Source organism: Diospyros lotus, chromosome 2 (assembly GCF_014633365.1).
Source record: "Diospyros lotus cultivar Yz01 chromosome 2, ASM1463336v1, whole genome shotgun sequence".
In the NCBI taxonomy this organism is placed as follows: domain Eukaryota; kingdom Viridiplantae; phylum Streptophyta; class Magnoliopsida; order Ericales; family Ebenaceae; genus Diospyros; species Diospyros lotus.
Genome location: NC_068339.1, coordinates 47,401,746 through 47,425,763, shown reverse-complemented (window position 1 = coordinate 47,425,763; position 24,018 = coordinate 47,401,746). Strand labels below are relative to the sequence as shown.

The 24,018-nt window shown below is 38.5% G+C and overlaps 1 protein-coding gene across 2 annotated transcripts in view; it reads right to left on the bottom strand.

Annotated features, from left to right (window-relative positions):
• Positions 1-23,474, bottom strand: part of LOC127794403 (uncharacterized) — a 70,840-nt gene extending 47,366 nt beyond the window's left edge. For both annotated transcript variants that reach the window (XM_052325445.1, XM_052325446.1), the window contains exons 1-4: positions 23,145-23,474; positions 21,179-21,563; positions 1,706-1,822; positions 1,528-1,610 (exon numbers count right to left, since the gene is read on the bottom strand). In XM_052325445.1, the coding sequence (XP_052181405.1) occupies positions 1,528-1,610; positions 1,706-1,822; positions 21,179-21,563; positions 23,145-23,290 (731 nt within the window). In that variant the 5' untranslated portion in view covers positions 23,291-23,474. The remainder of the gene's footprint in view (positions 1-1,527; positions 1,611-1,705; positions 1,823-21,178; positions 21,564-23,144) is intronic.
• Between the last annotated feature and the right edge of the window lie 544 nt (positions 23,475-24,018).

Below are 24,018 nucleotides of genomic sequence, written 5' to 3'. Positions count from 1 at the left end.
CACAATATATTCAGCATTTGTTCAGCAGTAAAAGATTCCTGCGCTGCTCCAATTTACACTTGCAACAAAATTTCATAAAAGCTGGATTCCCAAGTCCATAATTACTGCCACTAGTCCATGTGTTCAATGATGAATAATTCTTTCCTGCATCTCTCAAGGATAAACAATGTACTGGTTCAAAGATCAGATGAACCTAACGAATCAGACCTACCAGTAAAAACTGAAGAAAATTCCATGAGGTTTTTAGGTTAAGCAAACACGTAATATATAAATCATCTTCAGTGCAGAGCACTAAGTTTTATGAACTTAAAAAAACTTTAACACATCTATTTTGTATTTGCAATACAAACATATGCACTACCCCTTCTGCAGTAAAAAAGCCCCCAAAAATCACCATATTCGCCTTGTCCTCTGAACAGTTGTATTCACTCTTTGAAGTCATGGGTAGAAAACAATCAGGGCAATTGGATAGGATGGAGCTAACCAAGTCAAGAAAAGTGTATTCTGAAATTGATGCAAAATAGATTCCATTTGTGAAAGTTCTTCTGCGGGAATGAGACCAAACGCTCGAATTACATCCTTCAAAAGTAATGAGCTTGAGGTGGTAAAGAGCTCAATGGCAACAGAAAGTAAGAGGTCACCATTCAGGAGGTTAAAGAGTGTTGAAATTTTCTCAATGTTGGTTTTATCCAGTGGTTGAACATGAGGCCAAAAACACATTGCTATGAACTCTAAAGTGAGGTGATTCTGCAGTGTTTCTTATCAGAGGTGGCTAATAATGAAAGTAAGGATGAAAACATCAATTGTCTAAAAAATTAAATACCAAAATACTTACACTCAAACTAAGTGAAACCAATACTAGTTGATGCACTTTGCCCTTTCACACAAAAGAAAACCACGTGCTATATAGCAGTTTGAAAATGCAAAACTAATCCTGTTTTCATAATTCAAAAGGTGAATCATAAAAGGTTAACCTGTAACATTAATAAGTTTCTAAAATTATTTCAAACATGATTTTTAGATATAAATCGCAAAACCACAATAATACTAGATCTCAATCGTATCTTCCATGAACCACAATGAAGTTACATTAAGCTTTAAATGAATACTTTTATATATGTGAATGTTGCTATAAAAAGCCTCAATGCTTATTGCCACATTTCACCAGGAATAACAAAGACTTCTACCAAGAGATCTATCCTTCAGGGAGTTTTCCTAAGATGGGGATTAGGGCGAAAGGAGGGATCAAATCATGGTTGAAGACAAATGAACAGGAGACTGCACTAATCACTTCTGCTGAACCCAGACAGGGTCAACCTTAGACCAATACTATTGGTACAAAGTTTCTCCCATGTTGGGCTGTAACAGTATTATGACCTTTCATGGGCCCCAACCCCATTAGTCCAACCTACAATCAGTAACACCACCAAGAATAATAAAGAAGATCATCGTCACTGGTGGAAAACATAATAATAAAATGTCAAGGCCTTCTAGCACAGTTGCCATAATTAAATACCATAACAGTACCTCAACTTCCCCATGTTTCCAGCTAGGCGCAAACCAATAGAGCGTACTCTTCTACTTTTAAGGAAAAGCAAAGCATAAACCCCCTGAGAAAAGAAAAAAGGAGAGGATGATCTTCTTGGGGAACAAAAAAAGTGGAATCTGAGGCAATCAATACGAAACAAGTAAATGGCCAAATTACTGGATACTGTTGATGTCCCTCCAAAGCAAGTTCATGAGAATTATCAATAGCTTCAATAAATATGTGAAACTCATTGACCAGGGACTGATCATCCAACAGAACAGGGAACATCAAAACCTGAAATCAATGGAAAACCAAATTATTCCATGATCCAGAGACCATTATGAACAATTAAATTACCAGGAAAATGAATCAAAAATTGTTCTTCAATAACCACAAGAATTAAAGGGTAAACTAAACTGACTGCCCTTGAGATTTATCACCACTACAATAAATGTTCCTCATGTATCAAAAATCACACCATCACCCTGCATGTAGATCATGTTATAGATTCCCCTGTGCAATTAGAGAATAATTAACTGATTTAACTTATTTTGCAACCATCAGTCAAAACACGTGAACTACCAAAAATTGCAATATTAGTCACTAGAATAGCCCCAAAAGGTTAAAAACAAAAACAAAAAAGGAACTTATATATGTTAATTTCTAATTAAGGTAACACATATCAATAAAGTTACTACACAAACAAAGCAATGTCAAATAAAAATTAATTTCTAAATAATTTTCAACATATTAATTGGTAAAAAACAAGTTGCTTACAACAAATTAATTAAACACAAGTCATTATCAAATACAAAACTAATTTCTACGTAATTTATTATCAGAACCCTTTGAAATATTTGTCAGATAAAACAAATAGTCAACAATAATATAATTTTAAATTAAAATATGTATGCAATTGCAATCTTAGGATTGATCATTACAATTATATCAAAACAAAATAATTAAACTGGCTCTTTCTTTTTCATAATTTTCCTTAAAAAATAAAATTTATTGTAAGCAAAAATTTGAAAAGCTTAATCTAAATTTCGAAGAAATTCTAAATTATAACTTAAAAATAATTTTCAAGAGATAGGGATGACAAGATAACCTTAAGAGTCATGGTTAACTCCCTTCATAACAAACTCTGGCAAGAGAAATAGCATAAATATGGCAAGGACTCATGTATCTATATACGGGTGCCATGGGCTCCATTCCACTTAGAAATTACCTGGAAGTAGAAGTTCAGTGGGCCCACCTTCATGTGGTTGCTTAGTATCTATTCAGCTATGCTTATGCCATGTTATTTCCCCCTTCCCATCTAAAAAATGTTGACATGAAAGGAAAGGAAAGAAGAAGAGGCAGCAGTGCAGCCTGTTTTGGAATGTTTTATTTAAGGAATGATTTATTTAAGATTTTATCTTGATTAGATTAGTTTCTTAAACAGACTAGAAATCTTTTCTAATCCCATTGTATCATAATCTTTCCTAAATGTGTTGTAATCCTTCCTATTGTCAACTTTCTATAGCTGTATTTTCCAACTCTATAACTAGGGCTGCACATAATGAATATTCAAGTTTTCTGTTTAAAATCTTCATGGTATCAGAGCCACTTCCGATTGCCTTATGATTTCCGGCCTTCATTGCTTTCTATATTTTAGTCCATTCCCCGGCCTTCATTGCCGATTCCTTGCTCTTCTTCCTTGACTGTTTCTGGCCAGTTGTTTCCATACTTTGAGTCGCTCAAGCCTCAAAATTCCTTCTTGTCTTTGCCTTCATTGCTAGAACTTTTCCTTTCTGATCGTGTTAGAAATATCAAAAATAACGTCAGTTTCAGCCATGACATCTGGTGAGAATAATGGAGTTGATGCTCCAATAGGAGGTTTTTCTTCCAACGATTTACCAAGAGTGCATCAATCATACAAGCCAGACGGAAGCAACTACTTACAATGGGCATAGTTGGTTCAAACATTCTTAAAGGGGAAGGGACAAATTCGTCACTTGACAAAGCCTAGTCCACAGAAATCTGATCCAGGGTTTAATGCTTGGGATATAGAGGATTCCATGATCATGTCATGGCTATGGAACGCCATGCAACCAGAGATTAGTAAAAATTACATGTTCTTATCCTCTGCTAAAGATATACGCGTCGGTTATTTACAAGATTAAGATGAAGTTACATAGTACTAACCAAAGGGTCTCAACAATCACTAAATATTACAACAAAATGAATGGTTTTTGGCTGGAACTTGAGCACTATCAGAACATTAAAATGGAATGTGGGAAAGATGCAGCCACTTTTCATTCAATTTTTGAAAGGGATAGAGTTGTAGAGTTCTTGGCCGGACTTAATAATGAGTATGATCAAGTTCGAGTGCAGATTCTTGGAAGGGAAAAACTTTCATCCCTTAATGAAGTGTTTTCAGTTGTCTGAAGTGAAGAAAATAGGAGGACAGCAATGCTGGGTGATATGACTTCTGAAGGATCAGCAATGTTTACAAACAAAGGAGCAGGGTCCAGATTTAAACCACTGCAAGGAAGAGGCGATGTGCAGGGTAGGCTGCATGGAAAGGAAGGTATGTGGACTGATGGACAAAACAAAACACATAGAACAGAAGGATTATGGTGTTCCCATTGCAAGAGACCAAGGCATACTCGAGAGACATGTTTTAAGTTGCATGGGAAGGAGGCTGTGTTGCAAAAACTAGGGGGCTTTAAGAATATGACCTCTCAAAATCAGGCCTATTTTTCAAATAGACAAGAAGAGCCGGTGGAAAAAAACGAGGCAGCACCCGAGTTGGAGCAGAATCAGCTAAAAGCTGATGAAATCAGCAAGCTTGTTTTGTATCCTCATGTTTTGATTCATTTTGAGGCCCTCGCTTTGGGTCATTGATGGTTTTCCTTTTGTTTCTTAGCCTAGGTATGCCCAGTGTTCTTGTACAATTCCTTTGTTCTATATACATTTACCTTTCGACCAAAAAAAAAAATCAGCAAGCTTGCTGATGAAGTTAACAAACTCAAGATGTTCTTGAAAACTTTTCAGGATGGATCATGCTTTATTGCCCAGCAAGGTAATCAGCCAAGTAATAGTTTCCATTTGAATTCTTTAACAGCCTCTAAAACCAATAGGAATGATATATGGATTCTAGATTCAGGAGTTACAGACCATATGTCCTCTAATCCAAATGTTCTTGATACCTATCAGCCTCTTATCACACCTAAACAGATTGTTATTGCTAATGGGACTTCTATTCCTATCAAAGGTCAGGGACAAGTCACTCTTAGTCCTAAACTTTATGTTCAAAGAGTCTTGCATGTTCTTAATTTGTCCACTAACTTGATTTCAGTTCATCAACTCATTAAGGATCTAAATTGTCAAATCATTTTCTCTCCTTATTCTTGTGAGTTTCAGGAAATGGCTACAGGGAGGATAATTGGAGCTGCTGAAGAGAAACATGGGCTGTATGTTTTGAGAAATGAGACCTTCCAGCCTCATCACATTCAGTCCAGATTTCAGCCTAAATCAGCCTGCACTTCTCAGTCTTCTAGTAGTGAGATTTGGCTTCATCACTACTGCTTCGGGCATCCACCTTTTCCCTTACTCAAAGCTATGTTTCATGTTTTATTTAAACATGTGGATCCTAGTGTTTTTCATTGTGATGTATGTGAACTTTCCAAACATCATCGTGTTTCCTATCCTATTAGTAATAAAAGATCCTCACGTTCTTTTGCTCTAATTCATTCAGATGTTTGGGGTCCATCTATGATTCTCAATTGTTCTGGGGCTAGATGGTTTGTTACCTTCATAGATGATTGTACTAGAATGACTTGGGTTTTCCTTCTTAAGGATAAGGTTACTGTTAGCATTGTGTTACCGCACTTCTATTCCATGATTCTAACTCAATTTGGTACTCCTAATCAAAAATTTCGAACTGATAATGCAAATGATTATTTTAATCAACACTTGCATAAGTTATTTCAAGACAAAGGGGTTATTCATGAGTCTTCCTGCATCAACACTCCACAACAAAATGGAATGGCTAAGCGGAAGATGAGACATCTCCTCAATGTCACTAGAACTCTTCTTCATCATCATAATGTTCCAAAAAACTTCTAGGGAGATGTTGTCTTAACCGCAACTTATCTTATCTAATCAATCGAGTACCATCTAAGGTTCTTGGGAACAACAATCCTTTTCAATACCTTCCTACATTTTTTCCCTCTCTTAATCTACATCCCCTCTTCCTTTTAGGGTCTTTGGTTGTGTAGCCTTTGTTCATGTTCCACCTCATACTCAAGACAAGCTAGACCCTAGGGCACTTCGGTGTCTTTTCCTTGGTTATTCTCCTACACAAAAAGCTTATAAATGCTATTATCCCCCTACTCGAAAATTTCTTGTTTCAAAAGATGTGACTTTTGTTGAGTCACAACCTTTCTTTGATCATTCTACCCTTGGTCTTCAGGGGGAGAATCATAGGATTGAAGACCAAGTGTCCAATCTACTTCCTAGTCTTCACCCTGGTCCACATTCTTCAACAACAACAGACCCTAAACATTCTATTTCTAATCCTATCTTGCATACTGATCTGTCCCCTTATCTTCGAGTGATAACTCTCTCACTGTCCCAAATGAGTACCCAAGCCCTAAGCAAACCCATCAACCTGAATTATCAACATCTCCAATAAGGTTCAAGGGCTCTCCTTTTGTGTATCACAGGAAACAACAGTTTATGCCTCATTCTCAGCATGAAACAACATCCGATCCCTAGCCAGATTCTATGAAGGTTTGTTCCCTTGATCATGTTCATTCCTTTGCTACTGATTTGAATATTCCTATTACCATTAGAAAACGTGTTAGAAGATGCACTCAGCGTCCTCTAGCTAACTATCTATTAGGACCCGGGACATAATTGCAATAAATGCTCGGGTAGTTAAATAACTAATGGGCAAGGAGTTGTAATAGGAGGGAAGGCACTAGGAGAGCTGCACCCAATAAGTAGGTTGTTGTAGAAGAAATAATCAATTTTGGATTGAATAACAAACTCTCCTGCCTTTTCATTCTCTCTCCTTTTCTTCTTATCTTTATGTTTTAGACAAAAATTCCTTTCGGAATTTCAGCCATTGTCAAACCCAATTTAAAGGGCTTGACAATTTGGTATTAGAGCGGCGGGTCCTTGGCAGCTCTCCTATGAGGGAATTGTGTGTGGAAGTCCAACGTGTTGCATGGTGGAAGGCACTCATCTCAAACAAATGGAGGCGCGTATGGAGGCCTTAGAGGCGAGCATGACACGCATACAGGAGGATGTGGCGGCCAACAGGGAGGATGTCGCGGCCATTCGCGACAGCATCAAAGAGCTGGAACGAGGCCAAGAAAGGGCCGATTTCTATGGCCAAAAGATCGACAGTATGTTCACTATGCTGTTGGCGTTGCCACAGTTCAAATTAGCTGGAGAATTTCCTCCAAGATTGGGAACCGAGTCAATCTTGGAGAGGGATGGAATCTTGCCTAAGTCGGAAGGAATTAGAATGTCGAACGAGCAAGGAGTCTATGAATGCGAATCGCAGGGTAGGAACATGGGATTGGCAAACCACAGCCACACTCCCGTGCTAAGATTGGATATTCCAATCTCCGAAGGGGAAAAGCCGAGGTGGTAGGTTCGCCGTTGTGAGGGGGGTTCTTTGAATTGTACCTCATAGGGGAGGATCAGAAGGTGGTGATGGCGGCGACATACCTCAACGATATTGCCGACACCTGGTATCAAAATTGGAGGCAATCAAAAGGGCACAGGTGTCGTGGGGAACTTTCGCAGAGGAATTGTGTGGCCGGTTCGGAGAAAAGAATATGGGTGACACAGTAAAAGAATTCAATAAGCTGCGGCAACAAGGGTCGGTAGAGGAGTACTTAAGGAGGTTCGAGGAGTTAAGGGTGATGATTGGAATAGCCCATCCCGGCTTGTCGGAGACCTATTTCGTTTCAAGTTTTATCAGTGGTCTGAAGGAAGACCTACTATCAGTAGTGAAAATGTTGGCGCCGGCAACAGTTAAACAAGCGGCGAAGAAGGCCCGCTTGCAAGAACTGACTTGGGAAGTAGTGTTCAAGAAGAACAGGCCGTGGAATCACTCAAGAGCACAACAAGGAAGGGGTATAAGCTTTCCTATGGGGGAACATCCGAGGTTGGCAATGGGAGTGGTTGGCCAAGGAGGACCCAAGAATAGTATGAATGCGGGAAGTACTAAGAATGTAACAATGGAATAGAGGCGGCAGCTGGGTTTATGCTTCAAGTGCAGTGAAAAATACAGCCCTGGACATCAATGCCGAAGATTGATGTTGAAGATGGAAGGGTCAAGAGAGGACGATGAAGCAGAGGAGTTGTTGGAAGAAGTCATGGAGAAGGAGCATATAGGAGAAGAAGGTCACGGAGATGAGGGCAGCCAAATCTCCTTTCATGCCTTTAAAGGTGGCTCCACTGGAAGGATTATCCAGGTGAAAGACTAAGTGGGAAAAAAGATATTAGCGATGTTAATTGACAGCAGCAGCACTCATAGCTTCCTACGTAAAGCTACTACCGCAAGCCTCAATTGTAAGATGACATAAACGATTCCCCTATCGGTGACCGTAGCAAATGGTAATAAGATGTATAGCCACCACAAGTGCTATAATTTTACTTGGGTCATGCAAGGAGTGGAGTTTGTGGCCGATCTTAGAGTGCTGGAGTTAGGGGGATGTGACATAGTTTTGGGGGTCGATTGGATGAAAACTATCAACCTATTAACATTTGACTTTAATAAGTTGGAGGTTATAGTGGAGGTTGAAAGGAAAAAGCCAACTCTGGTAGGGAATTTGGAACAAGGAGAATGCAAGCCAATTTCAGGAGGGAGATTACAGAAATTGATGCAGAAGGACAGTGGACAAATCACCCATCTGTATTCTCTAAGAGGTGTGGACGTGGAGGATCAAGCAGTCAATATGGAGGTCGAATTGAACTTACTGCTGAATAAGGTAACCACTTGTGACAACTTGCACTTATTATTGACTGAATTTAAGGACTTATTCTTGGAACCTACATCCCTACCACCCCAAAGACCTTTTAACCACGCCATACACATGAAACCCAATGCAGAACCTGTAAATGTTCGTTCCTATCATTATGCATCAGTGCAGAAGACCGAAATTGAGAACCAAGTCAAAGATATGTTAGCTCATTCTCTAATTCAACCCAGCCAGAGTCCCTATGCTTCACCAATGCTCCTTGTTAAAAAAAAAGGATAGCACTTGGTGTTTCTGTGTGGACTATAGACAGTTAAATTCCATCACCATTAAAAACAAATTTCCTATTCCCATCATTAAGGATTTGCTTGATGAACTCAATGGTGCAGCCATCTTTTCAAAATTAGACCTTCGAGCTGGGTACCATCAAAGTAGGATGCACCCATCCGTCATACTTAAGACAACATTCCGTACACATCAAGGCCTTTATGAATTTACCATGATGCCTTTCGGCCTCACTAACGCTCCCGCCACATTCCAATCCTTAATGAACCACATATTCAGCAATTATTTACAGAAATTTATACTAGTTTTTTTTTATGATATACTTGTCTACAGCCCAAATTTAGACCAGCACTTAGCCCACTTTTGAACAGCCTTTGAAGTCCTTAGGTTTAATCAATTATATGTCAAGTTGTCTAAGTGTACATTTGCTAAGAAAGAGGTGGAATACCTAGGCCATATTATTTCTGAACATGGAGTTAGCACTGACCCAAAGAAGATAGAAGCGATGGTGAGCTGGCCAAGACCTGCAACTGTTAAAGAGTTGAGGGGGTTTCTAGGATTGACTGGATATTACAGAAAATTTGTCCAAAATTATGGGATAATCAGTCGGCCTTTAACGGAATTGTTACGTAAAGATAATTTCCATTAAAATTCTAAAGCTGTGGCAGCTTTTGGAGCTCTTGAAAAAGCCGTGACTCAATCGCTAGTGTTGACATTACCAGATTTTTCGAAGACCTTTGTGGTGGAAACTGATGCATGTGACAGTGGGGTGGGGGCGGTGCTGATGCAAGAGGGGCAGCCATTGGCTTACATTAGTCAAGGGCTAGCTCCTAAACATTTGGGGTTGAGTGTATATAATAAGGAGTTAATTGTAGTGTTGGTGGCAATAGATAGGTGGTGGCACTACTTGGAAAACAATCCTTTTATAATTCGCACCGACCATGAGAGTCTACAGTTCTTATTTCAGCAAAGACTGCACACCCATTTGCAAAGGAAAGGGGTCTCGAACCTCCTAGGATTGGACTATACAATTCAGTACAGGAAAGGGAAGGAGAATATGGTGGCGGATGCTTTATCAAGAAGAGAAGAAAATGGGTCTTGTAAGATTGTCACAGCTGTAACTCCAGAGTGGATTAAAGAGGTTGTGGACAGCTATGTTAATATAGTCTGGTTACAGGAGTTACTGCCTCAATTGGCTGTCCATCCCCATAATCAAAATGGCTATACACTAACCAATGGAGTCATTCGCTACAAGGGCAGAATTGTGATTGGAAATGATGAGTAGCTAAAAGCAAGAATCATGCAAGCCATGCATGATTCAGCTGTAGGGGGGCATTCAGGGGTGCGGGCAACTTATCATCGAATCAAGGGTTTTTTCTATTGGCCAATGCTAAAAAGGGGGTGGTAAAATATCTATTGCAATGTGAAATTTGTCAGTGTTGTAAACATGAAACAGTGGTCATGCCGGGGTTATTACAGCCACTTCCCATACCGGAGCAAACGTGGGAAGATATTTTGATGGATTTCATCGAAGAGTTACCTAAATCTGAGGGTAAAGATACAATTTTGGTGATTGTCGATAGGTTGACTAAATTTTCCCATTTCATAAGCCTCACACACCCTTTTTCAACTTCAGAGGTGGCCAGGGTGTTCTTGGATTCAGTAGGGAAGTTCCATGGAATTCCCAAGAGGGTGGTGTCGGATATAGGGATAAAATATTTACAAGCTCCTTTTGGCAGGAACTGCTCAGGAGTATGGGCGTGGGGCTGCACTTCTCAACAGCCTATCTCCCAGAGACGGATGGGCAAACGGAATGTGTGAATCAATGCTTGGAAGGTTACCTTCGATGCATGTGTTTTGCGAGGCCTAGGAGCTGGCATAAGTGGTTGTCTCTAGCCCAGTGGTGGTATAATTCCACCTATCATACAGTTATTAAGCGCTCCCCTTTTGAAGCTCTGTTTGGGTATTGTCCACCCCTACTACCAACTACTACAGGAACCTCAGCTACTTTGGCTAATGTGGAGCACTACTTTCAGGACCAGAGAGAAGTTTTGGCCGAATTAAAGAGAGAGCTCTTAATAGCTCGAAATCGTATGGAACAGTTTGCTAATAAAAGGAGAAGTGCTCGAACTTTTGCAGTAAAAGATCAAGTGTTCCTTAAGGTGAAGCGTTTTCTACAGCTTGCTTTCACCAAGAGTGTTGTGTCTAAGTTTAGGCCAAAGTATTTTGGACCCTATACTATATTGGCTAAGGTCAGTGAGGTGGCATACAGGCTGCAATTACCTGCGGAAGTTAAGATTCGCCCCGTATTCCATGTGTCATTATTGAAGAAGGCAGTCAGACCTCTTGTGCCAGTCAGTCCCCTGTTACCTAATTTGGACGATGAATCTAAAGTGGAAGTCAGCTCGGTATTGCCAACTGTTGAAGAGGAGGAAGTAGCAGTTGAACCCCAAGCTATGGTGGACAAAAGGGTGATATATCATGGTAGAGCCCCTATTACACAAGTATTGATTCGATGGTCTCACCTACCTCCTAACCAGCTTACTTGGGAGTACTTACCAGATGTACTGAAGCAGTTTCCCCGCGTTATCAGTCTTCTTTAACATTCCTGAGGACAATAATTATGTCATGGGGCGGGGGGGGGGGGGGGAATTTGTTAGGACCCGAGGCATAATTGTAATAAATGCTCGGGTAGTTAAATAACTAATGGGAAGGGAATTGTAATTGGAGGGAAGGCACCAGGAGAGCTACGCCTAACAAGTAGGCTGTTGTAGAAGAAATAATCAGTTTTGGATTGAATAACAAACTCTCCCACCTTTTCATTCTCTCTCTCTCTCTCTCTCCTCTTATCTTTCTGTTTTAGATGGAAATTCCTTTCGAAATTTCAGTCATTGTCAAACCCTATTTCAAGGGCTTGACGCTATCTCTCCTATCACAGGCTGTCCTCAAGACATATAAGTTTTTTGACCACTCTAGATACCATTGTTATTCCTAATTCAGTAGAAGAGGCTTTAAAGGATAAAAAATGGGACCTAGCCATGCAGAAGGAAATGCGGGCATTAAAGAAAAACAACACGTGGGATTCAGTACCTAAGCCCAAGGGAGTGGTTCCAATGGGCTGTAGGTGGGTGTTCAACCTAAAGTACAATGCAAACGGCTCATTAGAGAGGTATAAGACTCGATTGGTGGCCAAAGGCTACACCCAAACATATGGAATTGATTACTTTGAGACTTTTGCTCTAGTGACCAAGATGACCACATTAAGAATTCTCTTTTCTTAGTAGCTTGCTATGGATGGCAATTACACCAACTAGATGTGAAGAATTCATTTCTTCATGGTGATTTAAAAGAAGACGTCTTCTTGGAGCAGCCACCAGAATTTAAGAAGGGAAAAGGAGATGAGGTGTGTAGACTTAAAAAGGCACTATATGGCCTTAAGTAGTCACCAAGAGCTTGGTTTGGCAAGTTCTCTAAAGCAATGAAGTGTATGGGGTATCACCAGAGTAAAGGGAAACCATACTCCATTCTTCAAGCACTCGGGAAAGGGAAAAATGACTGCATTGTTGGTTTGTGTGGATGACATCATTGTGACAGGAAATGATATGGATGAATAGCAAGATCTAAGGAGCAAACTGGCCCAAAATTTTGAGAACAAAAACCTGGATTACTCAAGTATTTTTTGGGAATAGAGGTAGCCTACTCCAAAAAAGGTATATTTCTATTCCAAAGTAAGTATGTATTGGATCTTTTGAAGGAGACAAGTTCATTGGGAAGCAAAGGAGTATGTACTCCAGTAAAGCCTAATGTGAAATTAGGAGAAGATACCAACAGCTCACCAATGGATAAAGGCAGATATCAGAGGTTAGTAGGGTATTTGATTCACTTATCACACATGTTATCCTAGGATTATGCGGAATTACCCTTAGATGATATATGTCTCTCTCAACACTCTCAAATCCACCCAGCAATAATAGGAATTGAAATAGAAAACATAAGCAATCAAAAAACATAATGAAAATAAGAACAAGAAACAATCAAACCACAAGCAATAGGCGTGAATTTATCCTGGTTTGGAATGCCTTTGGCAATCCTACATCCAGCCTTCAAACACCCCTTCAAGCAGCCTTTATTTCCAGACAGAATATCAGTACATCACAGCCCTCATAGCCCACAAACCCCCGAGTACAACACCACATTGTTTCCCCAAGAAGAACCCAAGACTCGCAAACAGTCTTCTTTTCTTGAACAATGCCTTGCACTCATAAAACAAAGGACTAGAGCACTCACAGAATGATTCTCTCTCAGTAGGAGCCTTGCCCTCTTATTTATAGAGGAGGCGAACACACCTAGGCAATTAACTAACTTAGGGAAATTACATATGAACCCCAACAAAATGTACTAGTTACACTTAACCCCTAACTGCCTAATTTCTTCAGCCGAGACTCCTCCTTCATGCTCCTTCTGGTTCTGCCATCTTCTAGGACAAAACTCGAGGCAAACTCCAACAACACACTAGGCAAGATATAGCCTATGCAGTGAGTTTAATAAATCAATTTATGCATTACCTGACAGAGAGTCATATGCAGGCCGTAAGGTGAATATTGTGCTACTTGAAAACAGCCCCAGGTAAAGGAATCTTAAAGGAATCTTATTTAAAGTGGGAGGTGCTTTGGATATACATGGGTATACAGATGCAGACTATGCTGGATCTATAAATGATAGGAGATATACTATAGGGTATTGCATGTTTTTAAAAGGGAACTTGGTCTCTTGGCGAAGTAAGAAGTAGAGCATAGTGGCAAGGTCAAGTGATGAAGCCGAATTTAAGGCTATGGCACTTGGCCTATGTCAATTACTATGGATGAGGATTGTGCTAGAAGATTTGAAGATTGATATCAAGGAACCAATCAAGTTATTTTGTGACAATCAATCATCCATAAGTATTGCACATAATCCTGTACAGCATGACAAGACCAAGCACATTGAAATTGATCGACATTTTATAAAGGAAAAGCTTGAAAAATGTATCATTCAAATTCCCTATGTTTCTTCTAAACAACAGGTAGCAGATTGTTTGACAAAAGAATTGGCAATTAGAAGATTTGAAGATCTAATATGCAAGCTGGGAATGATAGATATTCATTCACCAGCTTGAGGAGGAGTGTTGACATGAAAGGAGAGGAAAGAAGAAAAGGCGGCAGTGCAGTCTGTTTTGGAATGCTTTATTTAATGAATGATCTATTTAAGATTTTATTTTGATTAGATTAGTTTCTTAAACAGATTAGGAATCTTTCCTAATCCCATTGTATCATAATCTTTCCTAAATGTGTTGTAATCCTTCCTATTGTAAACTTTCTAGCTGTATTTTCCAACCCTATAACTAGGGCTGCACATAATGAATATTCAAGTTTTCTGTTCGAAATCTTCAAAAAAATATTATAACTATGTGAGCGACTTTTGTGTAATATCCGCAAACCTCAATTGTATTCAATGCAATTTAACTAAAATAGAATGACCAGAGAATAAAATCTTAACAGATTAATCAATTGCATAAAATAATTTCACAGGACAAGATTGCCATCCGATAGCCACAAAATCCTTCACTTAACCTAAACATATCTAAACTAAAAAGTATTCAGTACTTCAAACATTTAGTTTACCTTGACTTATTGCAATCGTCTATGACTCATTTAGATACAGAAAAAATTAAGTTCTCATGTTACAAAGAAGCAGCTTTAACCCTAGTTTTCCCATGTTTCAACCTAGCATTTCCATCCCCCTGGGTAATAAAAGGAAAACCATAGAAAATCATGACAAGCACGAGCTTCAAAAATAGTCATTTGCAATACTTCCATTGCACGATGCAGATGATAAAGATGCATATTAGGGTATTGAAGTGTAAGACGGAAACCTTAGGGCATAAAGCTATACATATATACATAAATGATTTGCTGAAATTTTATTAACTGTCAACTAACAACCAGAATCTACAACATAAGCTATACATATATACATCTTTATAACTGACAAGAGGAGCTACCGCCTCACATGCAATAACACATAAACAGCAACATAGAACAAAAAGAAACAGAAGCCAAGTACTATCTTAATGTCACATTCTCTTCAACACTCCCCTTCAAATCAGGCTTCTCCAGAGGTTCTGAAGGACATAAGACTCTGTGTGCTTCCTTTGCGGTATATCTTCGTTCATCAGCACTAATCGGAGTCCAAGTAAGCCCGAGTTTACAACATAACATTTGAAACCTGTCTCTAGGCAAACTCTTGGTTAGAATATCAGCTACCTGCTCAAATGTAGGGATATATCGAATTTCCACTTCACCATTTTCAACATTTTCTCTAACAAAATGCACATCAATACCAACATGTTTTGTACGAGAGTGGAAAACAAGATTTTCATCCATGCTCTTAGCTTCTAAATTATCACACCAGAGAATGGGAGTTGCAACATTCGGATAACCAAACTCCACAAATAGTGACTTAAGCCATAGAAGTTTCACCACTCCCAATGCAACAGCCCTATACTCAGCCTACCCTACTAAAGGTGCAACCACTAACTGCTTTTTGGAGCCCCAAACAATAAGGTTTTAACCGAGATACACAGAAAAACCACTAGTACTCCTTCTAGTGACCTTGCAACCAACATGGTCTACATCAGTAAAGACTGTCAAATCCAAATTTCTAGATGTGGAAGAGAAAAATAAATCGAGACCAATTGTCCCTTTTATATACTAAAGCAATCTCTTGCAAGCTAACCAGTGTTGACTCTTATGTTTTGCTGAAAACTGACTTAACTTGTTAACAGCAAAAGCAATATCAGGTCTTGTATAGGTCAAGTATTGTAAAGAACCTATAATTGTTCTATAAATAGCTGGATTAGCAAGTTCTTCTTCTTCATCTGTTAATGAAATTCCAACATTCATGGGAGTGTCACATGGCCTACAATCCTCTATAACAGCTTTCTTTAAAAGATCTACCACATATTTAGTTTGTGTAAGATAAAGACCACTTTTATTCCTATATGCTTCAAACCCTAGGAAATAATTGACCGCTCCTAGAGTTTTTAACGCAAACTGACGGTATGGATCACGAACACAGTCCTTAAGAGTATCAGAATTAGAGCCAATAAGGAGTATATCGTCTACATATACAAGCACATAATCATTTGTCCACTTTATAAACAATGAAGCATCCAAAACTGACTGAACAAAACCCCAGTTAAGCAAGGCTTCCTTCAGCTTATTATACCAAGCTCTAGGAGCTTGTTTCAACCCATATAAGGATTTTATCAATCTGCAAATATGAGTTGGTTTTGAAGCATTCACAAACCCTTCCGATTGAGTTATATACACTGTCTCAACTAAATCACCATTCAAAAATGCATTGTTCACATCCACTTGCTGAATTTCCCCACCAAAAGACACAACTAGAGAAAAGAGAACTCGAACTAAAGGTTTCAACATAGTCCACACCTGGATTTTGGAGAAATCTTTTTGCAACTAGCCTGGTTTTATATTTTAAAACAGATCCATCAGGCTTAAATTTCACCTGAAAAACTCATTTGTTTCCAACAAGATTCATATCAGCAGAGTAGGGAACCAACTCCCAAGTATTATTCCTTTGTAAGGCAATATATTCTTCTTCCATGGCTTTGACCCATCGTGAGTCTAAAAGAGCCTCACTAACTGACGTAGGTTCAAGTGAGCTCACTAAGGCATGAGGAGAACATGCACAAGTTGTCTGAACTTAAGACGGGAAAGCATAGGGTGTACTAATGGGGCTGGAGCATTTTTATATCTGGGAACATTGATGTTAAAATCCCGATTTTACGTGTACGATTTTACGATTCGAAGACCCCTAAACGATTCAAATCCCATGTAAAATCCAATTTGGGATAAAATCCTATAAAATCTCGATTTTACATATACGATTTTACGCTTCAGAGATCCCCAAACGATTTTACGATTCAAAGACCTTCATTGATTTAAGTCGCAATTTGGAGGATGCTTCCAATGTCTCAATGTCACATAGCATCTGACATTGGAACTTATGCAATGAATTGTTATATTTTGCCTCTAAATTGGAACTTGATTTAACATTGATTGCATAAGTTCCAATGTCACATAGCATCTAACATTAATTGCATAAGTTCCAATTTACTTGATTTAAATTATAATTTTTACTTGATTTAACATTGATTGCATAAGTAAATCAAGACAAACAAGTAATTAATTAATGGACCACTCAACTCCAAATCGAGATTTTACTTGATTTAATCAATGTTAAATCAAGAAAAAAATACAACCTAAATCTAATGGAAGACGTTGAAAGAATCCTCCAAAGAATTGTAAACTATATTTTACCTCTAAATTACATATATTTTGCCTCTAAATTGCCTATACCAACCTGCTAGTTTTTTAGCTATATTTTGGAAGTATCATCTTTTGAACTATAATAAGGAATAATCAGGTTATTAAAATATATTAATTCATTTTCTACAAAATTATGTTATTATAAACATATATTTACAAAAATTGAAGGGTATTTTTAATTATCTCTAAAATCTTACGATTTTACGATTCGATTTTATGATCCAATTTTATGAACTCTTTTTCGATCCCACTCAAAATCTCGATTTTAACTACCTTGTTTGGGAACCTTTGAGATAGGTGGAGCAGGAGATGAAGAAGGCAATGCAGGAGGTGAAGAAGATAATGTGGTGGCAACAGGACTTGAATTGTCTGAAGTATTCATGGCAGGACTTGAGGAATGATCAACTACGGGACACTTACAAGAAGAGGAGGAAGAAACAAGAGGATGAAGAAAATATGTAGTGAGACTGCTAGACTTTGAATCTGGAGACATGCTAACAAACTCACAAGAGCAAGAAAACATTGTTGAATAAGGAAAATCCTGGACATTAAAGTGAACATGCTGAGTAGTATAGATGCGACTAGATGGATGTAAACATTTGTAACCAGCTTGAGTGGAACTATATCCAATAAAGATACAATTGGTAGAGTGAAACTCAAATTTGTGCTTGTTATAAGGTCGAAGCAAAGGAAAACAAGCACAACCAAAAGGTTTAAGGAAATGATAGTTTGGAGGCTTCTGATATAATAATTCAAAAGGAACCTGAAATTGAACAAATGTGGAGGGTAGGAGATTGATCACATGAACAGCAATGAGAAAAGCTTCTACCCAAAACTTTAAAGGCATTTTAGCATGAGCCAATAATGTCAACCCCATTTCAGCTATATGTCGATGCTTTCTCTCAGCAACTCCATTTTGTTGATGAGTGTGAGGGCAAGTAAACCTAGGCTGAATACCATTGCGATGTAGGTAGGGTAAACAAGCACGATATTCCCCCCCCCACATTGTCAGTTTGCAAAGCTTGAAGTTTGGTTTGAAATTGATTTTCAGCCAGTTTATGAAAGGTACTGAACACTGATAAGACATCTGATTTGAATTTTAAAGGATATAACCAAGTGTATCTAGTGTAAGCATCTACAAAAATGATATAATATCGAAAACCTTCCATAGACAGCATTGGGGCTGGTCCCTAGAGATCAGAATACACCAGCTGTAATTGACGAACAACAGTAATCTCATGTGAAGCAAAATGAATTTGATGCAATTTGCCAACTTTGCAAGAATCACAAAAGGATAAATTGGAAGATGAACAAGAAATTCCAATTTTATTCAATACTCTTTGTAGTACATTCAATGAAGGATGGCCTAATTTATTGTGTCAATCTTGGCAACTACTAGTATTTTGAGCCACACGAGCATCTTTTGACAGTTCATAAACAAATGAAAACTGTCATTTACATGCTTTGTTAGTGAAGTAAAATAAGTAACAGCTGAATTAACAGTAATTTGCTCTAGGGATTGGGCTTGAGTGCTTGTTGCAGTGGAACAAGACGCTGGAACTAGCCGATATAGCCCATCCTTAAGGTGTCCCTGTAGAAGAACTTCCCCGAATCTTTTGTCCTTAATAAAACAAACATTAGAATGAAATTCAGCCACCACATTATGGTCTCTAATAAGTTGAGAAACACTAAGAAGATTTTTATGTATACTAGGAACATGAAGAATTTTAGGTATATAAAGAAAAGAATTTGAAGTGGTATTTAACATTCTTGAACCAACATGAGCAATCAGTAATTGATTACCATTGCCTATAGTGACTTTGTCCCCACCATGATAAGGTGAATGCAGGGACAGGTTGTTCAGGCTCGAAGTGATATGGTTTGTGGCTCTTGAGTCCACAAACCAGGCTAGATTAGAAAGAGAATGTTGATGAGGAATAAATTGATCTGGAGCACTATAAAAATGTGAGCCTGTCACTTATCCATTATCATTAGTGTAGGCTCCATTATAATCACTAGAGGTTTCCATATAAGCACCTGAATCGAACTGATTCCCAGTGTTAAAATTTCCAATAGATTGACCAGTATTTTGATTGTTCACTCGAGTAAAGTTTTGATCAAATCGGTAATAACACTTATCCACAAAATGTCCTGGTTTTCCACACAATCGACAATAGAACTTTCAATTTGAAGATCTACCTCAGCCTCTACCTCCTCTAAATCCCGAACCTCCTCCTCTCTGAGAATATCCTCCTCGATTATAACCAAAATTTCCATTACTTTGATGTGAAGCCACATTAACATTCATATTAAATGACATTGAATCAAACTGTAAAGATGATTGAGGCACATTCTTAGCAGCTAGACGTTGTTCGTGCATAAGCAACAACTATTGGACCTTCTCCAAATCTATATCATCCATCTGATAGGTTATTAAGCTTACGACAGTATCATAATCTTGATCTAGACCATTTAGAATAGCAAGCAGCAACTCATTATCACTTAAAGGTTCTCATATAGCTACTAGAGAATGACTTATAGTCTTAATCTTCAAAACATAGTCATTAATTGACAAATTCTCCTTTTTAACAGATCTCAGTTGCTGTTTTAATTGAAAGGATTTGGTTATAGTTTGTCTAGCATACAACTTTTAGAGATAGAACCATACCTCAGCAGATGATTCACATTGAATCACCTGCACTAATACTTCTTCAATGATCGTGGAGAAAGATATCCTAGAAGCAGTTGGTCAGACCAGAGCTAGCTCATATACTTTGGATTGACGTCTAAACTCATCGTTGGAGTCTCGCTCATTGAGTCAATTATATATTTCGAAGGAGGAGAGGATTTATTCAAGAACAAAATGAGATCAAAGGCTCGAACTGTAGCTAAAATCTGAGCCTTCCAAAACATATAATTCTTCAAATCAAGCTTCAGAGGAATGAAACTGAAGGTCTTAGATACTGCTGCAAAATCGAATTGAGACACAAAACATTGGATGTAGATCGAGCAGGAGGAGAAGTAGAGGAGGAATGATTTTCGTGAAGCAAGGCCATTAGCAAGTTTGGCTCTGATATGTAAGACGAAAACCTTAGGGCATAAAGTTTCGAGAAACAAAAGTAGAGAGAAAATGATTTGCTGAAATTTTATTAACTGTCAACCAACAACCAGAATCTACAACATAAGCTATATATATATACAGCTTTATAACCGACAAGAGGAGCTACCGCCTCACATGCAATAACACATAAACAGCAACATAGAACAGAAAGAAACAGAAGCCAAATACTATCTTAATGTCACATTCTCTTCAACATGAAGAGGCATCAATCACCACAGGCTCAGACCCCACTTTGCACGGGCAAAATCTTGAAAATCTCAGAGCACATAGTAGCAGCAACTATTGAACAAAAGACACTGAAGATTTGTTTTGGTAACAATCAATGGTATGAAGCTAGACTATAGATAAAAGGATTTGAGTCCATGGAGGAGTTTATGGTATGTCTCCAATATTTGATGACTCGGATTGGCAGACATTCATGTATAAAATAAAGGTAAAAAAAAAAAAAAAAGAATAAGAACAGGATACAGCATGAATCCGGATCAGATATAAAAAGCCTGTGTGTTGTGCAGGAGATTATGCTGTATCCACTATCCTGGTCACTTTGACGGGCAGCAGACCACCTCCGAACCAAATGTAAGAACAACAATGCTTTTTTTTTTTTTTTTTTTTGGTGGGGGGGGGGGGGGGGGGGGGGGCAATCCTATTATTTGTTGATGGCCAAAAATGAAGTGCAACCCTATATACAATTATATGGATCCTATGGGTCAAATCCAGTTTATATGCATACAAACGCAGATAACAGCTAAAACCCATAAAGCAACATTGGTGAAGGCCATCACATGCAATTGGTGTAATACAACTATAGCAGCATTCACAAGTTGAAGGGAGAAATCAATAAATCCAACAAAATAAAATGGATGAAGATTACCTCAAACATGACACTAACAACTTCAGCATTATCACGCACAGGATCATACTCTCCTTGTCCTATTCTTGAATTGATATCTTTCAGGTGCTGAGTTACCCTTTCTTCATCAAGACTCTGGAGTACAATAAGAAGGGGACTAACAGAACTCAACTCATACTCCAAAATATATGTCTCTTGGGCTTGATGATGCTGGCAGATGCATTGTGTGCATCGTCGCATTTCTTCAGATATCCTCTTCCATAAAAGCTTCAAAGGAGAATCATGGCGGTCATCTCTAAAATAATTGTAGAATGTCTCCAGAAGGGGTCCCATTAAATCCCAAGAGTTGCACCAGATATGATTTTCTTTAGGCAAACAAATCAAAAAGTTAAATGCATCTGAAAACCTGCATGAAAAGTACTTGAATGAATGAACCAGCAACAATATCAACCTCTATAACATAAAGCCAAATGCAATGTTATCTGAACAAAATATCTTGCTGGTGGAGATTTATTCTGAACTTGTGCATTCACTTAAAAATTCCATTGAACAAATTCTGAAAAGTCTTACGGTTCAAAATATATAAGAGAAAGAAAGATATTGCAACACAATGTTTCACAATTTCACACATACATCCCTTCAAATTACTGTCACTCAAAGTTCTTGAATAAATCATCGACAATTATTCAAAACCTATTTTACATAGAGTTGGGCATGAGTGTCTACTGCAGGTACATGTGGAAGTGTCAGATTCATCTAATTTTATGTCAAACCTCCAAGACATCAGAACACACCAAGTTCGTATTTTTTAAATATGTCTTTCAGTTTCTTTGGTTTCAGTTTCTTTGGTAGGGTGGTTTCAGGGAGAAGATAGACAACTTTATGCATAATATGATAATATTAGGCACAGCTGCCTAGTAACTCTATATATTTAGGCATGCAGGTGCAACTAAATCCACTGTACACATATCAACACTAAAGGCCAACCATGATAAGCCATAGAGAAGGATCAAACAATAAAATACGAGCTGCCCAGCAAAAATAGCAACCAAAAAGAAATGCACACTAGCAGTTAATAACATAAACAAACACAAAATTGAAAAGAAGAAAAATGGACAATGTTTCCCAAGAGAGGCTGCGTCTCTTCCTCTTTCACCTTTCCCCGTCTTATCAATAATGATGGCGGAAAATGGTCAAAGAAGCTAAAAAAAAAAGGAAAGAAAGCTCTTTCAATCGAATCTCATCTGCTGAAAATAAGTAAAGTGGGGGAGGACTGATGCAGTATCTCCGTTTGACGTGTTGTAAGATCAGGCATCGGTGAACACACGGGCACAGTGAGCAATGAGCATTATGTCCAACTGCTGCATAAACACAACCAAATGTCCCACTCTCGGGGATGTTCCTTGAGTTCATTTACTTCTAGTTTAATATGGTATGAACAGCAATATTTGTTTTCCCAATTTGTTTGTCCCCGATTATGTAAATTCTAGTAGATGAAGGGAATATAACATCATGTTACAACCCCTGTTTCCCAGTAGATGTCTGCGGCTCTCACCCTCCTCCCCCAAGCTGAGGGGGCCAGTCAAAGACTGTCAATCCTTTCATTATTGTTACATTTACATAGTAGTATGATAACAATGATGTTTTTATTACATTAGGCCTGGGACATGCTTTGTTGAGCCACGCTTTCTTTTCTTGGCTTTCTTCAAGTAACTCGTATACTTGCTCTCAAGTGCGAGTGTCTAACGTATTTATGGGGTGTGCCCGAACAAAATAACTCAGAACCAGTATACCCAAGGACGACATTGCATGCCCCATGTGGGAAGAAAGACACCGAGAGAACGCGTAAGTTGAAGTTGAGTGTGAAAAAACTTGGGCAATTTAAAATTTTAACAAGTACGAATACACAACATTCAGGTAAGAGGAGACAGTAGCAAATCGGGTCGGGTACACACGCACACAGACGCATATATAGCACGAAACGAACCATTCCTCTTTGAGGTGGTGGAGACTAGGGCGTGGTCTTGAGTGAGAAGCAGAAGCAACATTGGCATTGTCGTCATCGTCGTCCTCTTCTTCAATGCCTCTCCATCGGTCCAAAAGCTCTCTCCTCGTCATTCCCTTGGTCGCCATTTGTCTTCTTCCTGCGCTGTGATCTCAGGCGTCCCTCTAATGCAATTAGGGTTAAACAACGCCGCGATCAAAAGAGTAGGGATTCAACATTAACAAAACAGTAAAACGAGAACAGAGGGCCTCGGACACGAGATGGAGAATCAAGAAACGCGTATAATCTCTGCTACTATTTGACTCTGAATAATACTAGGGGAAATTTGCAAAAATAGGACCGCCGGCGAAGAAATTGGCAGAAATATGATTCTTAACTTTTTTTTTTTTTTTTAAATTAGAACTTTTGAGAGTTAAATAGACTAAAATGCCCCCGATTTAAATTAGCCTACGATCTCCTTCGCTTTCTTCCTCTCGCACGCACATCCACAATCACCCGCCGACCAGAACATTTCTCTCGCTCGTCCTCTGTTCTAAGCATCTAGGGTTGCTGCTTCTTCGTCGGTCTTCGCCTTCAAAGCTGTTGCAGGTAATTTCAGAGTGTTTTACCCTCTTTGATGCATTTTTTTGTAATGACTGCGTAATGGGTATGCAAATGAACCTCGCTCTGATTCTGTATTCTAAAGCTCGATTGAGCGAAGGTTCAAACCAAAAGCACCCCCAAAAATGTTTTATATCCGGTCAGTTTATATATCGGTACCCAAAAATGTTATGTACCGGCATCATGTATCGGTATAATTGTATCGGTTTTAATTTAATTTAAACCAATACATAGTAACCGATATACTTCCTATTTC